The following is an 18,080-nucleotide window of genomic DNA, read 5'->3' on the forward strand; positions in this document are numbered from 1 at the left end:
CAGGTGTGTTGTTTAGCCTTAAGGGCTGTGGCTGTTCAGCACACTGGCTTTGTGAGCTATGTGTTGCATGAGTTTTGTTTTGGGGTAGCGGTTGCTTGGGTGTCTGCTTTGGAGGTCTCTGCTGCTTAGGCAGATTTTTATTTAGAGCCTCCGAGTATGTTTTTGTGTGTTTATGTGTTTGGTTTGCTGTCGTGGTAGGTCTATGTGAGATTGGAATTGTAGTGAGTGTGGTTTCCTTCTCCTCCTGACTGGTTACCAGTACTGAGTTGAGAGAGCTTAGCCTCCAGTATGGCTATATGGTTGCATCTCTCACATGTGTTGGAATTTGTTGGGAGGAGGAGAGGGTTGTCTGTGTACATGAGGCAGTTGTAACATTGCCTCAAGATTCCGAGATTCACCAGCTGGACCGGAGAGGAGATTGACAACTGACCTTTGGACATGCTAGAATAGTATTCGGAATTCCTTTATAATTGAAAAAAAAGGGCCAATGGGGAACGAGGTACTCAAGGGGAGTTTGTGAGGGTGTAGTGCTTTTAATTTTTTTGTGCTGACTTATGTAATTGCTTTAGTGAGCAAGTGCCAGGTAACTTAAATGCAATGTGTTTCAGGTAACTTAAATGCAAAAATGACAAACAGTAACATTCTTTCAAGTGAAACAAGGAAATAAGTACAGTAAGCAATGCAGATATCACTAGGGATCCACAGAAGCGCTGAAAAGCCGCGTTTTAGGTGGAATTAGCGTTTCAGGGAAATAACAAGCAAACAAACAAGCAGCATACAAATAAAGCTAGATTCAGCAGGCCTGGATCTAGTCTATGCTACAGCAAACAAGGTGTACCAATTTCAGTAAGAAACAGTTCAAATATGCAGGCACTATAAGCCTTTAACCAGAAATTCCCAGCTGAGAAGGGCAGAGTCCAGCCTCTCCTCCCACAAGAGTGCAGACCACAAACCTTCTTAATGTAAAATAACTGGCCTGAAGCCCAAGTGCTTAAACCAGAACTAATACACTTTTAGAATAACAGACACTGAGGCCTCAATCAACAGTTCACAACTTAGAAGGATGTAAGCTATCTGTCCTGCCACCACAGTGCAGGCCACAAACCTTCCTAATGTAAAACAACTGGTCTGAAGCCCAAGTGCTTAATCCAAAAGATTTAGAATGATAGCTACACTTTATTCAAGTTGCTACCAAGCAGTAATAAATACAGTTGAATACTTTAAAGAATGCCTGGATTAGTGCTCAGGTTATACAAACAGAGCTTATAAGCCGGCAACCTTATTTTAAAGATTTGATGTCCCCTACCAGCTGTTACTCAGGGCAGACGCCATTTTCTCTCCACCCTTACTAAGATAGTGAAGGTATAGCATATTAAGGTAGTGGAGGTATAGCATATTGGTAAAGAAAACGTTAATAGTAAAGATACTGAAATCAGACACATCTGAGACAAACAGGGTGGTAGGGGGAGAAGTGCAAATGAGGTAGCTGGGAGGTCTCCGTTTCTAGAAGGTTTCAAATTGCTGTATGAACTGTAGGTTTACAATCTTGCTCAATACAAGGCAGAGTTGATCTCTATTTCTTAAGTTGGGTATTGATACATTGGTATGGCCAATCATCCAGATTTTTAATGATCCATCCTGGTTCCACCCTTTTCCTTTTGACTGGAAGTTAACTACCATATTGCCTCTTTATAAAAAGGGCAATATGGACAAAACAACTAACTCTTTTCACATTGCCCTACTCAAGTTTCTATCAAAGACATTTAAAAAATAATAGCTCAACAGCTATTGGATCCTTTAGAAGTCAAACTGCTTGTTTTATTCAGAAATAAATGTTGAAAGGACTCTAGTCACAACTAAACAGCTTCAAGAATTTATTAATAATAAATTCTTGAAGCTGTTTAGTTGCAACTGGAGTCCTTTCAGCATTTATTTCTTTTCAGTCAAGTTATTTCACCTTGGATATATTTTGTTTTATTCAGGCCACTCCTGAAGAATGCCTTTAATTAGTATTCTAGAAGAAATGTGCAGAAAAAGTCTGCAGCCATAGGCACCAATTTGTCTAAGGTATTTCATTCAATCAAATTTTGTTGGAGGGACACCCTTTCTAAGGATGACTACAGTCATACTTAACAGATTGTAAAATTGTAACAGGGATAAATTAGGTGCTATCTGATCCTTCTGTTCAGGGAGAGGGTACCCTTGTATCTGTTTTGGGTCTTTCACTGTTTCTGATTGTGTTAGACACCTTAGGCATCAAGCACTCTACACCAAACTGAACTGATTTTAGTACCCATTTGTTAACCAGATGAGCCTACTGGGCACACAGACCCTTTTCAGGGGTGACCTGAGACCAGCGTCTGGTTAAGTGACTTGCTCAATGTTGCACAGTAGGCAGATGAGGGCAGAGGGAATCAAATCTGTACCCCAGGAACTACTGCTTACAGTTTTAACCATCTGTGTCAATTAACAGACATGGATGATGCAGCAGTGTTAGGCCACAAAGACAAGACTGCGTCTACCATTAACTAGTCATAATATGATTTTCTATCCCTTCAGTCACAGGCAACTCAGCATACTCATAACATAAATGTTTTAAAAATGATTTTTTTCCCATAAGCCTCCTCTGAATCTTTTGTGTCATCTGACCAAAAGAAGTTGAATGTCCACATTCTATAAAAAATATAGGTGTTACCCTTGATTTTCAGCTGAGTTTTCTTGATCAAGCTTACAGTGTAATTTGATCATTTAATAAAGATTCATCACCTCATGTTTATTAACTATTAAGAAGAATGCACATTTATGTACTTTATTAAAATCTCTGTTGCTGTCAAAATTAGATTAGAATTTTTATTATCTATGATGTTTATGCAAATGCAGCTGAGAACATTACAGGCTGTATATCATGGGCTTTCTCTCTGACATATGTTATCATTTACTTCATGTAAAATCTAATGTGTCCTGTTTGTAAGGCCAGAAAAAACATGTTTTGGTTACACTGACATTTAACATTATTGACGGATTGGTAGGTACTAAGTTTATCTTAGTATTTTACTCATAATTCAAAAGAAACACAATATTATCAATTATTCTTACACAGGAAATAACAAACTTTAAAATGTTGAAGACTGCTTAAGTTATTGTTTTTAAAATAACAAGACTGTTTCAGATTATTTTATAAACATTTATTATGTATGTTTTGGTCTGAATAGAATATATTTTCAACATATGTTAAAGACATTTTATCTTGCCAATTGCCATCTTACTGTATTTTATAAAGATGTTGCTCTAACATGAATTTCTGTAAACAGGCTATGTGTATGGAACTTTTTAGTATAAAAGTGATTATACAATGACAGATCGTTAGCATTCAAAAATGTACATGCTGATTGGTCAGCCCAACCAGCGTACCTGTTGTAAATTGAGCATGTGCCAACAGAAAAAAGTAGCATCACCCAGACTTTCTTCTATTAATATATGCTAAGGCTTTCCAGTTTTCTTGAGATAAGCGGTCAAGAGGTACATTTGGTGGGCAGAGAAAATGGAAGGAAAACCAGATGTGTTATGCAAAACTAAAAACATGTGTCTGATTTGTACTTCTGCCTTATCTCTCTTGTACCTTTAAACTGTACAAATTTCAAACTTAAAAAAAACAAAAAAAAAACCAAAAAAGAAGCAATTTAGATCTTCTTTTCTCCCATTGCTTGCTTTTGAAAGCACATGTACTGTGTAAGCATGGGAATGTAAGTCCCATACCTATGCGCAGTTCAACAAGAAAGCAGCAGGGTACAAAAAAAAAAGGTGGAAGGCACCCATGTGCCATTATAGAAAGGCATTATTTAAGAAAACTAACTAATTTCTTTCTTAAATAATGCCATTGTATAATAGCAATAACCAACTCCTGAGTGTGATAAACTGAAGATTTGCCTTCATGATTAAACCACACCAACCGTAGGTAAATCTTAAATATATACGACAACCAATCATTGTTTACTGCAATAATACATGAGATAAACTAATGGGAGTGACCAACAGATTAACAAAGAACGATGTTTCTACAATAGTCTTGACAAGCAAGAAAAAGTGCAAGGCCTCTGCAGACCGACCTTCCACTAAGACTTAGTAAAATCATCGGATGGCAGTTACAAACGATTGCTGCAACATATTTTGCAGTCACAAGACAGTTACCACTAGTCCAGTGTTTAATCTGGATTAATCTTGCCATAGTGTGTATGTTGTGAAGTGAGGCAAAAGGAATCATGTATGCTCATATTATTCATGCTTTTGTATTCCATATCTGGTCATTAGTTTTAGTTATTTGTTATTTTTTTCCTTTGTTTCCTCTGATTAAAAGTAGGGTCATTACTTTCTCTTGCTGGTGTGACTGCAGATTATGGCTATGATGCCACAAATAAGTTTTAATTTTATGCATTCTCTGTCTTGGAGAAGATCATTTTGTTATAAGAGACAAAGAAGCTACAAAAGCTGTTACATTCATACAGCAATACCTCATATTTTGTTTTGGCCTTCTTTTGGGTCAAGACATACCTAGTGGATATAAATGAGAAGCATTTGCTTGTGTACATTTATTCTACCTGTGTAGTACAGACACCTGGGGTACTTTTCAACTTCTCACACCCACCTGCCCATCCAAACTAGGTCTGGTCTCATTTTACATTGGGATTTTTCAAGATTTGTAGCTCTGAAGACTGTTCTTAGCTTGTCCTTTGATATAATTTCCTCCTTATTTGTACCACAGTCTCAGAGTCCCCAAAATCACTTACTGTTTGTGAGCTGCTATGAACCCTTACTGGTACAATGAATAAAGTGGGACATTCGGTCTCATTATCCATGATCTCACAGCTGTAACAGCTATTTCTTTGAACTGCCTATTTTTTCCATACATGAGATGTATCCGGCGTAGAGTCCAAGAACAAAAACTGCTGTATATGCACCTTTCTTGGACCCTGACATCACTAAAGGTAAACGTTCATTAGCAGTATAGTGCCTCCTGGTCATCCCCAATGGTCAGTATTCATAGTACATTATCCTAGTGTGGTTGCTACTAATGTAAGCAAGGAACACAATGGACTGCCAGTTTTTATAACTTAATCACAAAGTAAGTGATTAAGATGGATAAAGCTTTAGAAGAGGTTTGCATTAAAATATAATAGAATAATTTCACTTCTTTGTTAAGAAAAATAACCTAAACTATGTTCCTTAGTTTGTTGTGTGTACAGAACTTACTAGCTGGATACATCAGATTTTATCTGCAAAATGGAATGTAATGCAGTTCAGTAGAAGGTCAGATATTAGCTATTCTATAGAACCTTGTCCATTATAAAATCAGCAATGAAACCAGTTCTCAGGTGTGTTAGAATACCTGGTCATCACCCCACATATCACAGAATGATGTTATTAGCCAATAATGCACACACTGTCACCCTTCACTGCCAAAATAATTACTTGTGTACAGTGTTATTAATGCTTCATCCAATTACAGCAATACATGCTTTTGGAAATCTGACAGACCAGGTGATAATATCCTACTAACCTGTGAAGAGGTGCTCGGGGGGCAACTGTCTCTGGAAGGTAGTCCACTAATGGTGCCCAACAACCCCCATTCGCAGGCATGGGCAATGGCTGCGGCAGATTTTTCTCTGTGACGTTCAACAGCCAACCAGTATAGGGAGATATGGGATCATCTGTGAGACAAATGAATAAATAAATAATAAATAAATAAATATTTAACAACATTAATTCCATCATGAGAAATCTGGATCGGTATATTTGAAACACTGAAAACGTATATTTGTGGAAATAAACAAAATTAAGAATTTTGTATGATTTACAAGTGTTACAACATTTATTATTGTCTGACTCAGATATGGAATATATTATTTAATGTTATATTAAGGAATGTGCCTACCAGATTTCAAGTCAGAAATGCGGTATGTTGGTGATTTCTGCAGAAAACACTTGCTTGACTGTACTATTCAGTACTTCACAGTTATGAGTCGGCAATACTTCTACATGAAAAAACTGATCATTAAGCAGCAGAAAATGAAACACCATGTGACAATATAATGTGGGTTCTGTTTTTGTTGAAACACATACTTCCCCGTGTCTCACTGGGATTACAAAATTATTTGTCCATTATTCTACACTGTCTTTGAACTGAGAGCATTACATCTGGGGCCTCACTATACTTGGAGAAGATTATGAATAAAGCATACTCTAAAAGCACTAGTGTACATACACACACACAGACATTTTATATATATATATATATATATATATATATATATATATATATATATATATATATATATATAGTTTACCATCAAAATGTTGACCACCACATTGCCAAATCCAGTTACGTAAACTCCGAACTCCATCTTCTGAAAAAATTGAACACCGATATTCTGAACTGCAAAATCTCTTCCCCTTTTTGACCCATGTTAGCACTTGTTTTTAGGTGTGGAACCACTGGAAATGTTGTGTTTTGGTTTTAGTTTTATTTCAGCATTCTGAAATTTCAGCAGTACGGATTTCACATAAATTTGTCGACGATGTACACATTCGACTGTGCAATCAACATTTTGAAGGTAAACCTATATATACAGTATGTGTATACATATGTACGGGTCTCCTTCACTTCACCTATAAAATCACCTAAAGTTCACTTCTCCTAAAACTCATTTCACTGACAATTAGTACTGGCAGTGTGTAGAGTACTGTAAGGCAAGTAAAAGGAATATGCCCTTTTCCCCACCGTAGTGCTATCGTTGAGTTTATTATATATAGTTAGGCGTGGTGTGGGGGGGGGGCACATCCCCCCACCTAGTTTGGTTTTACTGAACAATATAAAACCAAACTAGTGCTGTGCCCCCCCCCTCCCAGCTATATATACTGACTACAGGGTTGCACTACAGTGGGGAAAAGGACATATTCATTTTACTTGCCTTACAGTACTCTACAGACTGCCAGTACTAATTGTCAGTGAAATGAGTTTTAGGTGAAGCGAAGTAGAACCATATGTACATATACATATATATATATATATATATATATATATATATATATATATATATATATATATATATATATATATATATATATATATATATATATATATATATATATATATATATATATATATATATATATATATATACTGAACTGAATCAAAACACCCAAATGGTGATGATCATAAAGTTGACCACAAAACATTGACAGTGCAAATGCTGTCATGTTACAATGCATTCACCAAGCATTATCCACGATGCATGCAAAATTAAACTTAAAAAAAATAGAAAAACATTGTTTTTTTTTGCAAGGGAGAAGGTCCCCATACACCTCCTATGGGATTTGTGTCTTTACATCCCTGCTAATTATATATACTAACTGTAAGACAGCACAGTATTGGGGGAAATGACATATACCCTAACCCTAAGAATTGTGCAGTCTGGCACATCTGTCAACCACCTGTTTAGCTGACCAAATTTTGTTGACTAAACAATAGCAACAAATTACCATAACAGTGAGATGATGTCACAGAAAATTTAAATGAATGAGCTCCTGGAACAGCACATTTTGCCTCTGGGAAACTAACCACTTGACCATCATGGCGAACTTTTCCCTTTTCTCCACTATAGTGCGATCTTGGATTTGGTATATTTAGTTGGTGTGTATGTGTGTGTGTGTGGGGGGAAGCCCCCCACTTTGGTGGGTTTATAGGTTCATAGGATAGCCCGAAGGCATATATTAGCCCAGCCATGTTGTGCGGTATTCACCGCCCCTTTAGTAGTTCCCTAGACCCTTGTACTAGCAGCTAGTACCCTTGGCCCCTATCTAGTAGTGCTGTTGGTGTGAACTTTCTGTTAACCATCCACTCATCAAGGTTCCTTTTGAAGAGTGATAGTGAGGGGCTCTGTCTTATGTAGATCGGGACCCTGTTCCATAGTAAGGGAAGTTTCTGCGAAGGGAATCTATCCCTCCAGCATGTTCTATTCATTGTTGTGTTGAGGTTTATATCCCTAGAGCATGTAGCTCGAGTAGATTTGGTTTTGCTAAGATGGAGCATGTTCAACAATTATGGGTTGGACATGGCTCTGTACGTTAGACAGAGATCACCTCTGAGAAAGCGGTATGCAGCAGAGAACAGTCTTAGTTTTTTCAATCGTGCTGCATAGGGCAACTGTTTGAGGCCAGTAATCCTCTTGGTTAGGTACCTCTGTGGTCTTTCCAGCTGCTGGAGATGTCTAGCCAGGTACATTCCAATTGGTGCATTCTACTCAATAATGGGTCTGATGAGGGAAGAGAAGAGGGGCACCATTACATCCTTAGATCTTGATGCGAACCCTTTCTTGATCAGATGGGTCACATAGAAGGATTTTCTAACCACTTTGGCAACATGGTTATCAAAGGAAAGCTGACTATCTACTTGGGTCCCTAGATCCCTTATTTCTTCTTCAGATTTTAGGGGATTACCTCCTATGTTGTAGTTTGCGGGTACTCTGTTTTTTCCAAAGGGGATTACTACGCATTGTTTGCATTTAGCTTGAGACCATGGCTTTGACACCATGCATCAGTCTCATTTAGGCTCTTCTGGAGGATCTCCATGTCGGCCGGAGACTCTCTTATAGCACCCAGTTTGCAGTCATCCGCAAACGTAGTCAGCCTCAGCCCTTCCGTGCTTGTCTGTACTTCTGAGAAGTATATGCCAAACAGGAGGTTTAATTTGTTTTGGTTTGTGTCTACTTATTGGTGGCCAAGTGGATAATTTTCTGGAGGTGAAATATGCTGTTCTGGGAGTTTGTTCATTTAAATTTTCTACAACATCTTCTTGCTGTTGCATGAGTCAATGTTATGGTAATTTGTTGTTTTGAAATAGACATATGTATTAATTTAAATTTTTTTCTCAGTTATATAACCGCTACAAGATAGTGGCTGTGGTGCAGTATTTAAAAGTACTTATTCTTCCCAACAGTAACTGTAATTAGGATTCCTACATTAACATTTCTCATAAAATTTCACAAGGTTAGGCACATTTTCCTTAGCCATCCCCTGTCCTCTATTCCACTTCCTGGTAGAAGCTACACTGAACCCAGGTAAGAAACATTATACTGGATACAATTTATGTATTCAGCAACAATGAATAATTTTTTTTCTTTTAATTCCCTGCCCCCATGAAGACATTAGTAGCTCTGTGTGGGTGGGAAGTATAATGGACATCAGCACTGCCCATTAACACACACTTCTGCAACATGATTGTTATAAGCAGCATGGCTTGCCCATACCCAGGGTAAACTATGTACTGTTGTCTCGCCAGTATCTATCAGGAAGATCAGTTTACCGGTGAGCCCATTGCATGGGCTTCACTTTCCCCCAGTTGTCACACCCACCCTCTGCCTGTGCTATCAAGCAGCTAAGCCAATAATCAAACTTGGGTCACCACTGGCAGAGGCCTGATGGTGCCACTGTTGGCATCTCTCTCTTTTCTTTAAAAGGAGTGAATAGGCTGGTTAAATCTCACACCTCATAGGTTCATAGGTAGGTACTAGGCTATCTGCCCGAAGACATTTATAAGTCTAGCTGGAATGTGTCGGCTTTCGCCACCCCCTTAGATTAGTTCCCTGTGCCTCTGTCCAGCAGAGTCATTGAGGTGATCCCTGGGGTAAACTTTCTGTTTCCCATCCACTCGTCAAGGTTACTCTTGAAGAGGGTTAGCGAGGAGCTCTGCCTAATGTAGATTGGAATCTTGTTCCAGAGAATGGGAAGTCTCTGGGACAGGAATCGATCCCTCCAGCACGTCCTATTTATTGTTCTGGTGAGGTTTAGATCCCTGGAGCATGTGGCTCGAGGGGATATGGTTTTCTTTAGGTGGATCATGTCCATCAATTCTAGGTTGGACATGGCCTTGTATGTCAAGAAGAGATCACCTCTGAGTAGGCGGTATGCAAGAGAGTGCAGCTGGAGTTTCTTCAGTCGAGCTGCATAGGACATCTGCTTGAAGCCAGTGATCCTCTTGATGAGGTACTTCTGTGGTCTTTCCAGTTGTTGCAGGTGTCTTCCATATTTAGGGGGCTACCACCTATGTGGCAGTTTGTGGGTACTTTGTTTTTTCCAAAGGGGATGACTATGCACTTTTTGGCATTTAGCTTGAGGCCATGGTTTTGACACCAGGTATCTGTCTCAGTGAGACCCTTTTGGAGGATGTCTGTGTCAGCCGGAGAGTCAATTATAGCCCCTAGTTTGCAGTCATCTTAGGGATGAACAGGTTAACACAGTGACCAACAGGGAGGCCTGATGGTCATTGCAGGATGGTGGGGCTTAGAAAAGAATATCTCAAACAACTTTTGTATCTGAGCTTCTACTGTTACAGACAGAGCTTTAACTGGCTCTGGTGCCCTCGCTGTGATAGAAAAAAATGGCTCCTCTGATCTGGTGCTCCTCAACAACTGCCCCATGTCCTCATGCTCTCTATGTAAGAGTCAAGAAACAGTTTTAGTGAGAGCTGAAAAATAAATAAAAAGTAAACAAAAAGCTGGAAGTACTGATTACACCCCCTAACACATTGTGCGTGGGGCAACAGCCCCCTTTACTACATCATAGATGCACTACTGGTCACAGACCAATAGAATAAAAATATGTGTACTGTAAAGATAGCAATGTGTGGTTTACTTTAACTTTCCACATGCACTATATAGGTTTCCCCTCCACATGAATTCATAACATTTTATTATTTAACAGAAACTGCAACATTTGCTAACTATATTTTACAACATATGACATCATGAATTTTTATAATTTCAGGATAAGAATTAATAGCAATAAATAATAAGAATGAAATAAATGATTACTAACTTACTTTTCTCATCATCGTAGGAACCTCCAGAACTGTTGCTGTACCTTGACTCTAGTCTTGTATGAGCCCGGATTACATTACCGTATCTAATAATATAAAATGGGGCACAGACATGTGAGGTATTAAAAATAACATGAATGCATGTAATGCATATCTCTCTTCATTATAGTTTATTCACTATAGTTTCTTGTTGTTTGATACTCTACAGATCACAGCATAACACAAAATAGTTGAGACTGTACCTTTACTCACGTGAGTGACATATGTCTGAAATCTGACCCCACTGCTTTTACTTGCCTTTAAAATTAACAGCACAAAAATAATGCCTGAAGCACTATTCCACGCAGGGAAGAGACATCTCATTTATAATTTCTTGGATCTGGAAATATTTTCCAACAGGGGAGTGGTAAGGGAATGTAGTGGTCATGTATTTAATGACACCCCCCCAGTTCCAGGTAGAGTGGCACACTGTTTTCTATACTGGTATGTTAATGACACCAGAACTACTAGTCACTGCACGTCACTACAGGATCATGGCAACTGAACAAGGGCGGCACATCATATTTCAACATGAGCTGAGTTGTGCAATACCTAGGGAGCAAACAGGTTTCCATTCCAGCATATCTGTGCCTAATTATGATAGATAATTCTTCAATTAAGCCATGTGGCTCAGACATGTGGGAATGTCAGACATGTCATGCTCTCTAGCTGAGAAAGGGAGCACTCCTTGAGTATTAGTAGAATGGATAAATAATGTTTATTACTGTCCTTGGAAATGGAATGCAGCAAATGATGAAGACAGATCAAGAAACGATGCCAAGCAAGAAAGGATCTCCCAGTGAATGGAGTTGTGCTTTGTTTCCTTAGGAACAGAAAATGGGTGATCTGTTAGATATGTCAATCAAATGATCTATCAACCGAGGGAGTAGCCAGCAGAATTTTCCTAGTTGAAATGGGGTCAGCTTATGGACCCCGCATGGGATAAGAAGTATTGCTGAGCTTTGAGCAAATCTACCTAAAAATTAATGTGTGAGCAGCTGCTAAGAAACAATACCCAGCTCCTGCTACTCCAGTGACAACAAAGAAAACCAAAGAATACACTCTCATTGTTTTAAGAGCTCCACTGAAAAGCCAGATAACCTATGGCACACTTTCTTTTCTGAGTTCAATATTTATTCTATAAGAACTGAAACTGCCTCTTTCTTCCACTGTTGGGTGTGGCACACTGCTTTCCAACAAACAGTATTCCCTTTTTATTGATGCTTCTGTATTTTCCGTATTTACGTTTAATGTAAAATAAAATAAAATAAAATAAATACATTTTCCTCCTAAACCACAGTCTGAAGTGTTAAAAACGTCTGAAGGGTTATAGGTGATTATTGTACCTCTGACTTGTTCTGCTCCATTTTCAGAATTTCATTACAGCTCAAACATTTTCCAGGACATCACGTGGAAAACTTGTAATGGACTTGGTTATTGCTGAGTGCATAAAGTAATCATTTTGATCCTATCCTGGTTATATCACAGGCTTTATATCATAAGTCTTCTGGTTATTTTATTTGCATATCACAGAGAGTGTAGAGGTTACCAGTCTTTATCGTGCTGGTACTTACTTTTCATCTGATTCTTTCATCGTCTTGTCTTCCACATCAGGAATGCTATCCTGTCCTGCTACCACTGTGTTACTGCTTGATGTGGTCACTGCACACACACACAAAAAACAAAACTCAGGATTAGACTGACTGAGGTATTATATGACTGTCCTTTAGTCTTTTAATAATGCTGTTACTATTTACATACCACAGACTGGTCTACGACATGGATAAAAAAGTTCTTATCAATGAATACTTTCATCTACATGTTAGTTCTCCATATCTTACACAACATATATAGGATACATAAAGGCTGCATACCTACCTCATTTTATTGTACTTCGCATTTATTGTAAGTCACTCAGCATGTTGCACAAACACACACATATACATACATGTAGGGGAAATTGTATGCCCTACTGATATGCACTATGATGGTGCTATAACCTAGCATAGCTGCAATATGTCATCACATTAAGATCACCTATGAAGTTGTTTTACATTGCTATATGGATGAACCCCTCAAGCTTTTGCTTGATGTCAAAGCTACTGACATTTATGTTTGCATTTTTTTCTCAGATGTCTTTGCATGCTTTTTCAAACATTTAATGAATATTCTGCCTTGGTACTGACTACTGGATTTTGTACTTTTGTGTCTGTGGCTCAGTTGAAATAAACACCATTTGATTTTGTTGGCAATGTGTAGTGTGAATAATGAAAATTAATACATATTATCAAAAATAAACCATATTTCAAAAATACAATATTTTGGATGTATTTGTTTTTTTCTGCAAAAGCACAAAGCCAGTGATATACTGCAAAAAGTGAAACAAAAAGAGAAGGAAAGAGAAAGAGAGAGACACGGTACATGAGAGCACTAGGGAACACCCATTTGACGTTTGTGGTATATAATTGGAATTAGGGGAGAAAAGGTTAATGGGAAAGATTGTTGTTGTTGTTGTTGTGTCTTTCAGCTTTTCCCGGTTAGGGGTCGCCACAGTGGAACTCCAGTCCGCTAATGATTGGCAGTAGATTTTTACGTGCCGGGTTGCCAGCTCTGATGTACAACCTTCAACGAAGGTGCACCTATTCACGCATGTCTCCACACAGAAGACGCTTTAGCTGAGAATTAGAACAGGACAACGTCTTACTGTGAGGCAACAACGCTACCGCAGCACCACCACCGCAGTATAAAAGGAGACGTACATGTGTTTGTGTGTGTGAGATACAGAGATAGGGAATGAGATGGATTGATGCTGTAGAGGATAACTATACCATATCCCTGTGCCATTTTATTTTTTGTTAGCAAGATAAATTAACCTCTTTCCATGACTCCTATCAGCTAGAACTTGCACACAAAGGTAAAGATAAATGCAGTACAGTACTTATTGTTTTAGAATAGCCAGTAATCCAGAATGTTTTAAGCTGAGAACTAAAATACTCTAGAAAATCCATATAGATGCAGAGAGCATGGAAACTCCTCACACTGATAAGAGTTTAGGACTAAATCCTAAACGCTGAATCTTGGAGTCAGAAATCTTAGACACTAAACCACTCTGTTGAGATTTCATGCCAAATCATAACTTTAGTTTTTTAAAACTTTATTTTAAAGTACAACTTTAATTTACTTTAAAATACCTTGAAATAACTATTAATGTGATGATAAACTGACTGCTCCTTTCATTTATGTGCACTTGAATTACTATGTTGTATTTTACCAGAATTACTTTGAAGTGCATATGTAGCTAATCACTCAAATAATGTTCGCCATGACACTTCAGTTTATCTTTGTCTTTCCTTTTCTTAAATCCTTGTGTCCTCTGTCCTTTCCTTCCCATTGCTGTTCAGTGTTCCTTACCAATAAGAAATGTTAGAGATTAAATTCCTTTTAGAACAGTGAGTACAACTGGTTCCCAGCCATCCCTTTGTTATATATGTATTATTAATGCATTACTCTTAATTATGCATTACATATTATTAACATTTATTTTATAAATGTTTTTTTGCAAGTGTTCTGCAACTATTCGTGCCATTATCATTCCCCATTTAATGGCAGTTGTTGTCACATTTAAATAAACCCATACAAAATATAATCTATTTAGTTTAATGTGCCTGTGTGTTTTGGCACTTAAATACTAAAGATCTGTTTGTGATATAGTTTACCTATGCATAATGGGAAAAAGAACTAGGCAGCTTCTATATAATCCTGTCTGTTCTAAATAGCTTGGTGCCAAATGGTTGCAACTGTGGTTGAAATGTGGCAGAGTTATCCATTTAACAAAAAAAAAGTGAGCAAACAAACCAAAATGTTTTAAACAAATTCAGACATATGTACATTAAATACCTCAAAGATTAACTTTCGATGTACTAGTTACTGCAAAAATGTGCTCTTTTTATATATGATGTAGTTGCTTGTTTACTTTTATTAACCAAGTTGGATCAGCAACATGAGGGAGAAGAATGAACTAACATAAAACCCTTTTCAGCAGACAATTTCTTAGATTTCACATCCTAGTGAAATGAATCAGAAATGGTAGCCCACATTAGGGCTCGTACCCTGCCTTTACTTGACCATGATAGTCAACAGACTGTTCTACATACAAGATGTTACACATGGGTACAATTCTTTGGGAACTATGTGTCTGCAATAAAAGTGTGTGTGTGTGTGTGTGTGTGTGTGTGTGTGTGTGTGTGGGGGGATATATATATATGTCTGATACAAGACAAAACATTATTAGCAGAAACAAAGTGTGGACCTCCTGGAGAACCACTAAATCCCCAAAAGACCACCTTATATATAAACAGCTGAGAAATGATACAAACAAGTCTATTATGCTAGACAAAAAGAATTACTAATGTAATCTGCAACAAAAGCACCAAAATCAACCACAAAAATTCTGGTCAGGCATAAATAAACTTCTCCACCCAGGCCAATCAACTACCCCTACCCCCTTAACTACCCTCCAATAACCTCCTAAAATTGTTGCTAACACCTTTAACACTTTCTTTACAGAAACCGTGAAATCCCTAGCCAGTAAGCTATCTCCCTATACCCCAAGTACCACCAACCCCACACCTGAGAATGAGATCCCCTTTAAGCTTGATTCAGTACCAACATCTTTTATTAAGTTCCAACTTAAAAAAACTGAAACCCACCTCCCTTTCAGCAGACCTACTACCTGCAGAATATCTTCAAAAAGCCGCTAATGAAATAGCATACCCCATATCAATTTTAATCAATAGAACTATCCACAAAGCCTATATCCCCCACATCTGGAAAATCTCCCACATTGTTCCTCTTCATAAAGGGGGAGATTCCACTGAACTTTCAAATTATAGACCTATAGCCATTCTGTCTCCCTTGGCTAAAATAATTGAAAAATGTACCCACAAGCAATTTCCTGCCTATCAGAATCAAAACACTCTTCTAGCCCCCTCCCAGCATGGATTTAGACCTTGCCATAGTACAACCTCAGCCCTTCTCTCCTTCTTCCATACAATAAATCAAAACCGTAATGACAACAAGCTCTCCTTAGCCCTCTTCCTTGACCTATCCAAGGCATTTGATATGGTAAATCGCCAGCTACTCTTAAACACATTAAAATAACTCTCTATAGATAACCTAGCAATTACCTGTTTTCATTCTTACCTAAGTGACAGACAACAAGCTGTACTATAGAAGAATAACCTATCATCCCTTTTACCAGTCACCCTTGGAGTCCCACAGGGATCTATATTAGGTCCCCTCCTATTCTCCATATTCATTAATGACCTGTACAAAGTCATCCCTGATGCAACTTGTATTCAGTATGCAGATGACTCAACCCTAATCTGCTCTGCCACCTCCCCCGCAGATTTACAATCCTTGTCCCAAATCACTTTCAACAAAGTAGAGAACTGGCTCACTGGTCGCCAACTACTATTAAACTCAAATAAAACCAAACTATTACTCTTCTCCCCCACCATCACTGCCTTAACCTTCAATCTTTAGGCTGGCTTGAACTACCCTATCAACTGCAATATAACCAACTAATAGTTGTTCACAAAATCCTCTACCAACCAGACAGTACACCCATACTGAAAAATATTATTACCCCCTACAGTAACCTAAAATCCCTTCGCTCTTCTAAAAAATTGCTAGTGCAAACTGTTAAAACAAACAATTCAGCTGGTGAATCACTATTCTCCAACTCTGCCGGTAAAAACTGGAACCTACTTCCTGCTGAATTCACCACTGACCCCTCCTTATCCCAATTCAAAACTCCTTTAGGAAATACCTATGTGTTTTCCTTTTTCAGATGAAATCTTTAACTATTTCTTTCTCAGCTACTTGCTTCCAACCTTTGCTGTGTGTATGTGAGAAAAACATGTACCTGTGTGTACATATCGTTAAACAAATCTGTTTTGTGATAACTCACTGTAATAATTTCACTGTATTTACACTTGTTTTTGTACATTTGGAGCTTTTCTCCCTGGGCCTCTGCTGAAAATGGACCTGTATCCAGTCGGAATTTCCCGGTTAACAAATGTAAAATAAAATAAAATAAATACAATATTACAATCTCACCCACCAGCCCATAAACCCCTTTTGTCATAAGCTTTTGCAGTGTGCAGTACTTATTTATATAAAGTTTTCAAGTGTCCTTGTAAAATCTTGCTTTCCACCTGTGTTCAAAATTGTTCATGAATTTTCTTTTTTGTTTCCCTGTTAAATGCTTTCATCCCATAAAGATTCCCTGAGTTTCAGTCTTTATTGTAATAAACAGTCTCAAATATAATGTCACAAAATGTCTCTTTGTTAATAAGCATAATTGCTCTTACTGCATGTGCTTTCTTTTACATCCAAAGGAGGTACCAAATTGTATCACACTTTATACCTGCCCATTTCTAGTTCTTCTCTACTATGAACCCTTACCTCATTATTCTACTGTTTATCTTCTTCTGCCTTCTTTTCTGCAACTCCCCTTTTGCCTTTTTTGTTTTCTCTGCATATGTTCTCTTTTCATCTCACCACTATTATTCAGGATTGACTCTGCATCCTCCTTTTGTAATTTCTCAGTAATGTCCACCAAGGAAACATCTCCTTCATTTTCTTGCACACTCTGCAGAATCATTTCATTCAGTAAACCATCCCATAACCCTTCTGACTGTAGGGTTGTAATTATATATCCGCATTTGTTGACTCATATTTGCTTTCTCCTCCATTTCTCTCACCACTCCATTATTGCCTCTCTTCATCTGTGCCCCTGTTTCTCTAGGCTGCCTCTGCACCTGGAATGGAATCAGGAAGTGCTGCCGAAAAATGTGTCCCACTCACAGCAACGATGAGTGGGGGGATTTATTTGTATACATATATACAATTCATAGAGTTACATATTTACATATTTTAACATCATTCAATATATTGATATATCCATTTTAAGTATTTCCCCCACTATTTTTTTTTCAAATAATTTTTTATTTTCCAAATAATATAATGTTTAACAATGTTGTATCTTTCGGCTTTTCCCGGTTAGGGGTCGCCACAGCGGAACTCCGGTCTGCTAGTGATTGGCAGTAGATTTTTACGTACCGACTTGCCAGGCCTGATGCACAACCTTCAACAAAGGTACGCCCAT

At 37.9% G+C, this 18,080-nt stretch overlaps 1 protein-coding gene across 7 annotated transcripts in view; it reads right to left on the minus strand.

Moving 5' to 3' along the window:
- The window catches only part of FRY (FRY microtubule binding protein), a 2,210,679-nt gene that overhangs the window by 500,865 nt on the left and 1,691,734 nt on the right, over positions 1 to 18,080 (minus strand). For all 7 annotated transcript variants that reach the window (XM_044073229.1, XM_044073230.1, XM_044073228.1 and 4 more), the window contains exons 35-37: positions 12,484 to 12,571; positions 10,874 to 10,956; positions 5,555 to 5,705 (exon numbers count right to left, since the gene is read on the minus strand). In XM_044073229.1, the coding sequence (XP_043929164.1) occupies positions 5,555 to 5,705; positions 10,874 to 10,956; positions 12,484 to 12,571 (322 nt within the window). The remainder of the gene's footprint in view (positions 1 to 5,554; positions 5,706 to 10,873; positions 10,957 to 12,483; positions 12,572 to 18,080) is intronic.

Source organism: Protopterus annectens, chromosome 5.part1 (assembly GCF_019279795.1).
Source record: "Protopterus annectens isolate FY-2018-M chromosome 5.part1, PAN1.0, whole genome shotgun sequence".
Taxonomy (NCBI): Eukaryota; Metazoa; Chordata; order Ceratodontiformes; family Protopteridae; genus Protopterus; species Protopterus annectens.